The sequence below is a fragment of the Canis lupus genome, chromosome 11 (assembly GCF_048164855.1).
Source record: "Canis lupus baileyi chromosome 11, mCanLup2.hap1, whole genome shotgun sequence".
NCBI classification, from domain to species: Eukaryota; Metazoa; Chordata; class Mammalia; order Carnivora; family Canidae; genus Canis; species Canis lupus.
Window position 1 is genome coordinate 58,564,887 of NC_132848.1, and position 12,248 is coordinate 58,577,134.

General features: G+C 36.2%; 1 protein-coding gene across 8 annotated transcripts in view; it reads left to right on the top strand.

The window, feature by feature from the left end:
- Nucleotides 1-12,248, top strand: part of EML6 (EMAP like 6) — a 270,058-nt gene that overhangs the window by 110,517 nt on the left and 147,293 nt on the right. For all 8 annotated transcript variants that reach the window (XR_012003469.1, XR_012003468.1, XR_012003467.1 and 5 more), the window contains exons 3-5: nt 1,399-1,558; nt 4,089-4,187; nt 6,792-6,860. Coding sequence is in view for 5 of the 8 variants with exons in the window: in XM_072768387.1 (XP_072624488.1) it covers nt 1,399-1,558; nt 4,089-4,187; nt 6,792-6,860 (328 nt within the window). In the remaining 3 variants the exon portion in view is untranslated. The remainder of the gene's footprint in view (nt 1-1,398; nt 1,559-4,088; nt 4,188-6,791; nt 6,861-12,248) is intronic.

Genomic DNA, 12,248 nt, shown 5'->3' on the forward strand with positions numbered 1-12,248 from the left:
ACACTGGGTTTGGTGGGAGGCCAGGAAGGGAGCTCAGTGCGGCGAGGACAAGCTCGCGGGGACAGCCTAGGGAGCCTGGTGCTGCAGAATCTGGGGGCAGCACACCTGGAGACCCGAGAGAGGCAGGAAGTCACCTGTGCTTGAAAGACGCACTGTGTCCACACACCGATGCACGTGTTGGTTGTATCTAGATGCCAGTTAGACAAATGATAATGAAACTTGCTTCGGGTGTTCTGAGCCTGGTGCTGTGCTGAATGCTCTGTATTTTGCCTACTTTTACGTTGGAACTCCATTATTATAGACGAGACACCTGAGGCAAAGAGATGAACGTCCCCCCAAAAAGACAGAAGGGGTAGGGACAGCAGCGTGCAGATCCAGGTCTGATTATACAGCATATGTCTGTATGAAAATCATGCTGGGACTTTGCGACGTCCTAAGCTCTAGAGCTAAAACAAAACACAGGAAAAAAAAAAGTAAAATCATGCCGAAGTTTGAAAAAAAGAATTGTCTAAATAGATGTTGAAATTGAAAAAGAAAAAGACTTGTGTAAACAGTCATCCGCTAGTTTTTCAGATAGGTGATGTGCCTTTTAAAAAATTCTCAACACCTATTTTTAGAAAGGTACAACTTCTTTACACAATGATTTAAAAACAGTAATTGCTCATCTAGGAATAATAATGATGACATTTCTCCCTCTTGACTGCTATACACTCTGAAATTCTAGTTGGTATTTGACAAAGTTTTATTTTGATTGGACTACAGAGGAAAAAATGTTACACAAACCACAAGCATAGTAATTTGTGGTTCTTTCGGTGTTACAGTGATTTATGTAAAATAGAAATTTTCATTTAAAATACATAATCTATGGCAACCGACACAGAAACAGCACTTGACTCTGAGACCCCTCCATGTTTTGAAATCCTAATGAGGATGGCATCCAGAGCTTGTGCAAGCAGGTTTAATTAATTCTGAGAAGTGCAGTTTCTCCTAGCAACAGCATCTTTTTTTTCAAATTAAAGTCAAAAGCTAACTTGAAAAAGCTGAGTAATATTTTCAAAGTAAGTAAATATCCTGACATAAAGCAATTATAGAACTATCTAGGTTTTCTAATCATAGAATTATAATCATAATAGTGTCTAATTTTAAGGTAACCAAATAGGTAAGATCAAATGAAATTAGTGTTAAACTGTGCTAAGCCTCTCTTTGCCATTCAACATTTCCATTAGAGAAGTCAGGTAATTTATCACTTTGAGGACAGTACAGACGCTTTCTCTTGAGAGTGTCTTGTTAGATGATTGAAATGAGAAAGAAATGTGGATAGAAGAAAATCAATGCTTTTCTTAACTTTGTTCAGGAGGATATGAAAAAGAGGCCTTTTTTTTTTTTTTCTTTTTTCAGCCTTGCCTTACACCCAGATAAAACTCTCGTTGCAACTGGCCAAGTTGGGAAGGAGCCATATATATGTATATGGGATTCCTATAATGTCCAGACTGTGTCTATTCTTAAAGATGTCCATACACATGGAGTTGCCTGCCTGGCTTTCGACTCAGATGGACAGGTGTGTGTCTTTTTCCATTTCCGTTTTCTTTAATGACTTCTCACAAGTCACCCAGAATTACAGTGCACATAGCTTATAAGCTCAGAAGGCCCACTGACCCTTGCTGCTTCCCCTTGTCCACCTCCTAGAATCCTCTCCTGTCAGAACCTTTCCAGCTGTCTCGTTGATACCCAGCTCTGGGTAGGTTCCAGTTTTGTTTCCCCTAGTCTCACCATCTGATGAAAAGCCTCCAGAAGCAAGTCATGAACTCGAGTTGATTGGACCTATTGTGACTCAGCAATTCCACTCTATCTTCCATTTTAGCTTCCTAAATTTGAAATCAGTGTTGGACCTAACCTTTTTCATAGACTTCAAGCCCTGAGCATCTCCTTTGCTTTTAGAGGATAGCACCACCTCCTAATAATTCACTGAGAAGATTCTCTTTAACTCTTTACCTCAAGGTCTCTTCTAACTGCTGCTTCTCCCTATCCACTCCTGCAATTCAAGCAGCCACTGAGTTACGTGTATTTGAGTATCTTTACAGTCCCTCTGAGTGCATTTTCACCTTCCAGTTCTCTGCCACCATCCTTTAGGTTCCAAATCCATGCCCTGCCTGACAGTTTGAATAACCTCTAACTTGGCTTCACACTGTTTCATGCTAACACATTTCGCCAACTGAAAAAAGTGTGAGAGTATTATTTTAAAAAAACACCCAAAGTCCCATTTGTTCAGATTGGCAGTGGTTGACTTCCTGACTAAATTCAATGAATGTTAGCATGCAGACACAAGTACAAATGTGAATGTAGGCTTAGATGTGTACTCATAAGCACATTCTCTGATTTTGTTTTTGTAACAAACTTCAGAATTTGTTCTGAAGCATTACAAGAAAAACGTAATGCAGCAGAAGGAAATCCAGCTTTAACATTGACTTCGTTGTTATTTTGTGTTAAAATCTTAGCTGTTCTCTTTTAGATTCCATTTGGAAGGGTGAGGGTTAGGGTGGACTGCATGGTACTCAACTGTCAGCTGAGAAAAATAACCTATTTGCTTGTCATGATGGATTTCCCAGCTTGTTGGTGCCTATTGCTTCAGGTCTGCCTTATTCCCTGGACAGAGTTCACTGGAATCGAGTGATATTTAGAAAATGACAAATGGCCCATCACCTCTCAAACAACAAAAGGCAATAGAAATGCTTTTTAGGTAGCTCTGGGGCCTGTCACTACAAATGGACGAAATAGATTACTTTGGCTTTTTTTCAATCAAGAAATGTGGGTTTTACCTTAGTGCCCATGATTAAAAAAAGAAAAAAAAAAGAATAAGCTAAATGAAATCCACACACTTCAAATTTTTCTTATATGGATAAAAATGCAACCACATATTATAATTTCCATTGCTGGAATGCTCTATTAAAACTTATAGCAGAGAAAAAAACCCTGCAAAGACACCCTTTCTTAAGGGCACATTTTTAAAACTTCCAACCAAGTATTTTTTTATAGTAAATGTTACTGATGTAACAGTTACAGTAAACCATCTTTACTGAAGAAAATGGAATAATCCCTGCAGAATGACACGTTTGCATTTAGCTAGATGTGACTGTGTGTCATTCTATATATATGCATACACACTCAACATACTGAGTGAAATACATAAGCTCAGATACTCTTATTACTTGGGTGCCACTGTGTTTTCAAAACCCTTTGACTTACATTATTTCACCAGTGCACACAATAATCCTACAAGGCAGACATAACAAGTATTTGGCATTCATTTTACAAACGAGAAAACGTAATGTTAATTTTCCAAGGTCGTATGTCTGGCTCCTCACAAGTCAAAAGAGAAGCCAGATCTACTTACACCCAGTCCAGGCCTCTCTGTCCGTTACACAGTGCTGTTTCCTTAAGCAAGGCGTCTTGCTAGAAGCTCTTAATACATGTTTTGGTGATCTCTATTTTGTACATACTTAAATGTGTTAAATTTTCTTTTCCCTCGAGAACAAGTTCTGCTATAAGCCCAGAGAATTTATGCCAGGAGATGAAGTACTAGATTACTTTTACCAGCATGCCCCCTGAAATGTTTGTGGAACTATGAAAATTAAGAATGAACATAATGTTCATTGATGGGTTTTCTTCCCTATGTGTTTGTCAAACCCTTTAATTTTGGCAGTTTGACAAGGCTTTTTTAGACCATAGAATCCTAGACTGTTTTAAATCTCACGTTAAGATTTTAAATTTAAAAATTTAAACAATTTGAGAAAAAAAATTGAACCTTGCCTTCAGGTTTTGTTCCTCTGATGTTCACCAGTTAAATCAGAGGCTTTGAGACAAATGAGTTACAACTTCTAGGTTTTTGAAGTTTCAGTATATGCTAATAGAAGTCATCTCTGATATCGTTAGTTGTGGACTTAAGATGGATTTTGAGAAATAATTTTTTTCCCTATGTTCAGTTTCTGGCCCTGGGTGGGGTAGTCAGTGACCATTTGTTGAAAGAAGTCATGGATAATAAGAAATGTGCCCATCTGTTTCAGCTATTAAATTGTTGTTCTTATTCTTAGCGTTTGGCCTCTGTGGGATTGGATGCCAAAAACACAGTCTGCATTTGGGACTGGAGGAAGGGAAAACTTCTGGCCTCCGCCACTGGCCACTCTGACCGGGTAAGAGGAGCTTGTTGGATGGATCCATGCAGTTTCCATAACTGTGAGGGAATTATGCAGTAGCTTCCAGAGTTGTACTGTTTTTAAAAGTAAATTTTCCATGATAAGATTTTTTCCTACATGTTCAACCTAAAAACTGACTTTAAAAAAATCAATTCATGATCAATAATTATGTCAGCATGATCTCTTCTGCTGATCGGTTGCTTTCTTTAAATTTTTACTACTTTTCATAGGCAATACAAGTTTTTGATACTGGCATTTAGCATCTTCATAGAATCAAAATAGGGTTGAATTTGAAATTGTATGTAAAGTTTAGATATATTCATTTAGAAATGGAAGTAGTTAGAAAATATTCACAAAATGTGTTTACAAGTGTATACATTTTAACTTTAAATGAATATAATGACAGTTCATTAAACTGTGGCCTGCTTATCATAATGGAGTCCATGTGATCAGAAATAATTCCATATAGTCACAGCAGGCAAGAGAGGTTATGAGGCAGATCATAAATGTATTTCTCCATGTATTATCTTGCATAATTTAAATAATTTGACCACTTTATTAATTTTCTAATTTCAAAAAAAGTGAATTTGCATGACTATCTTACACTGATGGCTAGCTTTATATTTCCCCTCAGTGTAAGTGTTCATGCAGAACGAGGCCTGAATTAGATATTCACAGTCTCTTCCTTTATGGGAACTCTAAAATTTTTTTCATCTACTGATGGAGAATCATGATTTTAAGGTGACTCCATAGTTGTTGCTACACATTTGGGCAAATTGTACTCAAGGATCAAGTTCTCAGAAAGTCCAGGAATGACCAGCAGTGGAACTTTGGTGTTGGAAGAGGCCCAGCACCCTCCTGGTCCCAATGGTTTCTACCCCTGGCCACTTGTAAGAATTCTCTATGGAGACTTTTCAGTGTAGTGATCCTTAATTAAGCTCTACTTGCAGGTTATTAACTTATTGGTAGTTAATTGGTATTAACTTCGTACTTAATGAACAGGTTGAAAATATTTGTGGTGCTCACATTTTGGATATGTTTCTGCTTATGATAATCCCATCATATCTTATAAAGTAAGTTGGATTAGACTATATCAATATGTGAATTTCTTACTGTTTTGCTCATGTATTTTACACCTTCCATTTAGAAGTAAATTGTGAAAAGTATAATGCTACTCTAGTGCAAACTCTATCATTTTGAGAGCCTAGAATGTTTTAATGAAATACTGTTCTTTTAGAACACTGTTCTCCAAGACCCCATAATTTGTATCACACAGTTTTGTTCATTATTACTGGTGCCAATATGAATTATTACTGGCTCCTTATGGGCAAATGATTATCTTCAAGATTATTTTAGTGGCTAAAATACTTAATCTCTAGCACTCATTTGTGTAATGAGTGCTTTATAGCCTATAAAATGATTGTACATACATTATCTTAATTGATCTCAGAACTGAGGGGTTATTTTATAGATGCTAAAACTAGCCTGAGATTGCCTAGCTAAAATAGGCTCCGAGTCTCATTGGAACTTGGTACTTGGACCAAGTGCTCTTTCTTCAGTGCTCTTTCTGTGGTCTATAATTGTTCCTGTCTACCTAACTGAAGGTTATAGGTCCTCCTTTTCTCTCTGATGATTGGTCCATATTTCTCCTTCCTATGTGATGAGAAATTAGCAGCCTAAGCTCTTTCTCTGATTTAGACTCCAGCCCTGACAATTATTCCTTCTCTCTATTAGAGCTTCACAGAATGTGGTCCATGGACTGACTGCATAAGAATCTCTTGGGGTCTGTTTAAGAATGCAGCTGCTTGGACCCAATTTCATACCCACTAAATCAAAATCTTTCAGCTGGGCTGGTAAAATATGCACTTTGAACAATTGCCACAGATGATCTGACCCTCAAGGTTGACCGGTTCTTCTCTTCCTCGTTCCCAAAATGGAAAACTGCCTGCAAACTGTCTGGTAGCTTTTCTTAAAGAATGATAAATAGTTTTAGTGGATATGTTTTCAGTTCCTTGGAAAACTGAAAATATAATAGTATTTTGAGTCAGATTAAAATGCTACGCTAAAGGACTATTTCAGGTGGGCTAAGTTAGGTGCCAAATAAATGCCTCTGCCTTATGTTTATGAATGTTAACTTCTATGATTATGAGAAAGTATCAGCCACATTGAATTGCAGTTGACTATTAAACATTTTCCTGCTTAAACACTTCATAATTCTTTTTATTTTTATTGCAAAGCTATCTCAAAGGCATTTTGTTATCATTATGGAGAGGTATAGAAAATTTGATAAAAAATTATTCTAAATCATTACAATTTGTTTACCCTGGGTGGACCAAGTTAAAATATGACACCAGCTTGTTTCAATGATGGTGGTTAATTATTATTTCTTTATTCAGGCCTAAGGTAAGTAGATATGATGCAACAAAACGTGTGTTAGCAACTCCTGATCCATTGCCAAGCCAAATGCCCCCATTGTTCAGTCTACGTAGGTAACATTGTGTTCTAAGTGTTAGGATAGAGTCTTGGCAGTTGAACTGATACCTGAAAGAAGGCAAAAATGCCTAAATGACCAACATAGCAATTTTTAATTGTTTTAAACAGATTTTTGATATTTCCTGGGATCCATATCAGCCAAACAGAGTGGTTAGCTGTGGAGTAAAACATATAAAGGTAAAGTAGTTTTTTAAAAAACATTTTTTTGATACCTTGAATGAGAAGAATTTAACGTGCTTATGTACATAATTTGATGTTGAGAAGTGGCTCAGTTTTATTTGTGTATCTTAAATTTGGAGCTGTTTTACCTGTTTCTTTAATCTTGAAGCAAGCTGACATCAGCTGATGGGGCTCTTTCAGAACTACTATGAAAGGACCATCAAGTGGAGTCCCAGCAGGCAGCTGAAAAGAAAACTTTGTTAAATAAATGCTAAACTAAATACTCATAGTACTTCTAGGATTGCAAGTTTTAAAACAGTTCTGATTTTAATACTGTGAATTAAATTCTTATATTTTGATGAATGTTTTACACATACTGCATACCAAAACTTGGTCGTGTTGATACATTCTTTTAGAAGGAAGGTGCCATGTTGGGTTGGATATAGAAATAAAGGGATCCATAGTACAAACCTACCTAGGTCATTGGTTTTTAAATGCCTCTGTCTTCCCCTAGACTACACAGACTGAATTATCACAGGTGGCCCAGGATCTACCTTTGGCTATTTGCTTCATTCCATTTTGTTAAACAGGTAGCAAAGTCAACATCATTAACTTTCTTTGCTCCAATATAGCAAAAATTTCTGCTGGGCCCTGGGATATACCCCAGGATCTTCTCTCTACAGGTTTGTAGCTAATTGAGGTTAAAGTTCATAACTGAAAGAGTGTAAGGATTACTTGATTGACTCCAGCAAGTGGAGATCTCTGCAGGTGTAAAAAAATACTGAGTTTTTGTCTAAATGGAGTGGGTATCTATATTATTCCCCCAACCAAATCCTCCTGTTTCCCAGTTCTTTTGTTCTTCTTCGAGTCTAGCTTTCTATGATCCTCCCCACTGTTCCTACTTCATGGTTAGAAAAGAATAGATGATGAGATGCTCAGAAATAAATATAATGAGGTATGCAAGACTTAGTTAAAGAATATTACAAACCTTTACAGAGGAATATAAAGGGAGACATGAGCAAGTGGAGAGATAACCTTGGTTCTGGACATGATGTCTAAAAATTACAAGGAATATCATTTCAATTATATTCAGTACAAGGTCAAATAACATCTCCAGAAGTTTTGTTATTGTCATATGACTTTTCTTTTTAAAGATTTTATTTATTCATGAGAGAGAGAGAGAGAGAGAGAGAGAGAGAGGCAGAGACACAGGCAGAGGGAAAAGCAGGCTTCATACAGGGAGCCCGACATGGGACTCAATCCCGGGTCCCCAGGATCAGGCCCTGGGCGGAAGGTGGCGCTAAACCGCTGAGCCACCTGGGCTACCCATGACAATTCTTTTTCATTTATTCTAAGTTAGTCTGGAAAGATAAAAAAATGAGAATAACCAAGAACTTGGATTAAAAAAAAAAAAGGATAGTGAAGAGGAAACTATATTACTATTTACTAAAACATATTATGAAATTAAAATAATTAAAATATATCAGATTGGGATAAGGATAAATAACAAAACAAGGCTGAGAAACAGACTTTAAAAGATATAAAAATTTAGAATATAAGAATAGTATCTACACCAGAGGGCCCTAGGACAGTTTGTTATCTATTTTGGGGAAAAAGTTGTATATTATTATTTCATACCCTACACTAGAATAAAGTCTTTATGAATCAAAGAGTTAAATGTTTAAAAAACTATAAAATAACAAGAAGAATATCTAAGTAAATGTTTAACTGCTCCTAAGTGTGTGAAAGGCCTTTCTGAGTGTAAAAGCAAAGTAAGAAACCATAAAGAATAACTATTATAGATTCAATTATATAAACATTAAAACATTCTGTCTACCTGACCCTCACCCCGAAGAAACAAAGGAGGCAAACCAAAAAACAAGCAAAGTGTAAGCCACAAGCATGTTAGATAGAATTTTGGTTTGTCCTTGAAATGTCAAGACCTCTGACAAACCTGTAAAATGGACAAAGGACATGTGCAATTGACAAAAATAGAAACATTGTCATCTAATAGATATATGAAAGTCTAAATCTCATAAACCAGGAGTAGAAATTTTAAAATAACAATGTTTTTATTTTTAATCCATTAAAATGTACTTTTGCCAAAATTTAGTGAATGGACACTCTAAAACCTTGCTGGTGGACAGGTAAATGAGTACCAGAAATGAGTGTTCCTGGTCTTTCATTTCAGAAATTTGGTAATATCTATCAATAGCTTTAGAAATGTTAATATCCTTTGAGCCAGTAATTTCTTTTCAGTGTTAGTATGTGTGGTGCCAAAGAGAGCACAGCCAATAATTGCATATCTTGGAATTTATCTCAAGGAAATTGTTTGGAGTATGAACCTAGGATGGGTTCATTGTTGAATAACTTACCAATAGCAAATAAAACTAGACAAAAGAAGACATGAAGCCACCTGACCTCAGGTGGTTAAATAAAATATAGTATATCCATAGGAAGAAATGCTGTGCAACCATTACAAGTTATGATTTAGATGATTATTTGATGTTATTAGGAAATATGCAAGATTCATTTACAGTCTACTGGTTGGGGTAAATTTGTTGCTTTGATCATTTTTCTTTTTACTTTAGAAGTAAAGTATATTTTCATGTAGGAAATAAATTGAAAAGAGATCCCAAAATGTTACACAGTTAACCCTGGGTAGTGAGTTGATGATTAATTTTTTTCTTTATTTTAAAAATTATCTTACAATAACATGTATTTCCAAAATAAGAAAAAAGTAATGAAAAAACAGAAGACAAAAAGATAAGCCTATAGGTTCTATTATTCAAAGGTGTCAAGTGTCCTACCAATACCTTAGGATTTCATTAACATTTTGTTATCCTTGTGCAGAAACCTGAGAATGTGTTTGCTCAAATACAGGCACTTTTTGCTTAAGTAGCAGTTGGAGGGTCCTACATTGGCTTATATGGGCCACCTGAAAGACTCATTAAATTTGATAAACATTAATTGCATTTCTACCATGTGAAAGACTAAAAACTTGACCCTACTCTCAATTTGCTTGATGTATAGCAATTAAAACATTAAAACAGAACATTCTGAAAGAGAGGCAAACCCAAAATGCTCTAGCGATAAAGGGGAGATCCCAACTGGTTAGAGGAATTTTAGGTGTTCCAAGAAGGGAATGGTATTGTATCTGAGCCTTGTTGGGAAGATGAGTGTTTGGTAGGGAGAGCTTGGAAGGCAGCAGAACCAGAAGAGGGGAGGCGTTGCCCTTTAGTCAGGAGTTATAATGGGTAGGCATTGGTCACCCGTAGAATCATGGGACTAGGGAGCAGAAAGGTCCTTAGCCCATCATATGTTCAAAGATTATCAACGTTTTCATCACTAAAGATCCTCTTTCCTAACTTTCCTAGGAAACCAGTATTTCAAAAAATTTTAGCCAGAAAATAACTGATAAATAACTCCCTTTACAGTTTTTATTAATCAACGGTGTATGTATCTGCAAACATTTATTAATCAAAGGTGTATGTATCTGCAATCTAACAAATGGCAAAGGCACTGAACTGTTCTTTTACCCACAATTGAACAGTTTGTGAGATCATAAGATCATAAGCCTCATTTCCATTAGGCTTTGGTGGCTCTCTAGAAGTCTGGGGTTCTGACCCCAGAGCCATCATCCACCCACATATCTTACAGTGAGAAAGTCAAGACATAGGAGGTTATTTGACTTTGAATCCTCATTGTTATCTCCTACTTGACTCTGGGAAAGCTATTTAATCTCCTGGATGCTGAATTTCTCTCAAAACAAAACAAAACAAAACAAAACAAAACAAAACCAGAGGGTTGTGGATCACTACCTTCTGAATTTATAAAGAATTACATTAAACAATGTATGGAGCCAGTGAGGGCACAATAATGTTAATTTTTTCCTCTTCTCCTGGGATCACAAAAATGATGGCAGAGAAGATTTAAACTCAGTCTCTAGCTCTCTGTGTAGAACTCGTCCCACTTGGAAATTATTTCTTCAATGATCTATCTTGGCCTGACTTTACTCCCAAAAACAGATTATTAAAAATAATAGATTAGCTGCTTAATTCATGAATTATTCTCCAGCTTCTTCTCTATTTATTTCCATTCTTGGTTAACTCTTTTAATCCGTTAATTCTAAAAACAGAGATACACAAAACCCTGGAACTTCACTTAAAAACACCAAGAGTGGAACGCCTGGGTGGCTCAGTAGCTGAGTGCCTCCCTTCAGCCCAGGGAGTGATCCTGGAGACCCGGGATCGAGTCCCACATTGGGTTCCCTGCATGGAGACTGCTTCTCTCTCTGCCTGTGTCTCTGCCTCTCTCTCTCTCTCTCTCTGTGTGTCTCTCATGAATAAATAAAATCTTAAAAAAAAAAAACAGTAAGAGCTGTTTATCCCATTAAATTTGTTATTTTTTAGCAGACATTTTTTTCTAAGCAAAACTGAATATTTTTTAGCTCAAATGCAATAGTCTGCAAATGCCCATCTAGCCATCTTTATCAATTTTGTTTAGAAAGAACCCACAACAAGTTTTAGCAGGCTTTAGCAAATACTTTCACTATCTGTATTTTCTAGAACCAATTTGAAGATCCCCACCTTTCCCCCCAATCCTACCTGACAGCAAATGAATGATTCCAGTGACAAGTTGAATGCAAAAATCTTTGATGCACTCCAAGAAAATATTTTTTTACGTGAAATTTTTGCAGCTAGGGTGAAAACCTTTCTGGTTTTACAAATTCTCAGTGTTTGGCAGATAGGTAAATTTCAATTATCTGAAATGAATGCTTAAAAACAGTAGCAGAAGGGACATTGGAGTTTATCTAGAGCCAGATGAACTCCAAGGTACTTGCCAGTTCTAACAAATTTAGCATTCCAATCTGGGGATGGAGATTGGGGAAGATAAACAATGTCTGTTCATTTGATGTGGATTTACTGATGTGTTGCTACCTTAAATTGTCACTGTTTTTCAAATAGGAAATCCTTCTCAAGAAATAATTCAGAAATTTGCCGTTTCTACAAAAAGTTGCTTATCCAGGCATTACATCTATATATGCCTTTTTAGAGAGTCATTTGATTATTTGGAATGTTTCATGTTGGCACTGTTCTATCCTACTGGGTGATTAATCAGAACAACCTTTGTGTCTGAGGATAATGGTCTATGTTTTGTGGTTGTCCGTTAGGAATATTTCCATAACTCGGCGTTGTATGTTAATGATGAGTCACTGAATGTTACTTCAGAAACCAATATTGCACTGTATGTTAACTACCTAAAATTTAAATTAAAATTGTTAAAATTTCAGTAACTCAGATCAGAGGTGCACATTCTAAGTTAAATAATAACTACAAAATAACTACTCTTCTTTAGGGATAATGATTACAAAATTATTACTCTCCTTTTAATCTTCCCATAGCG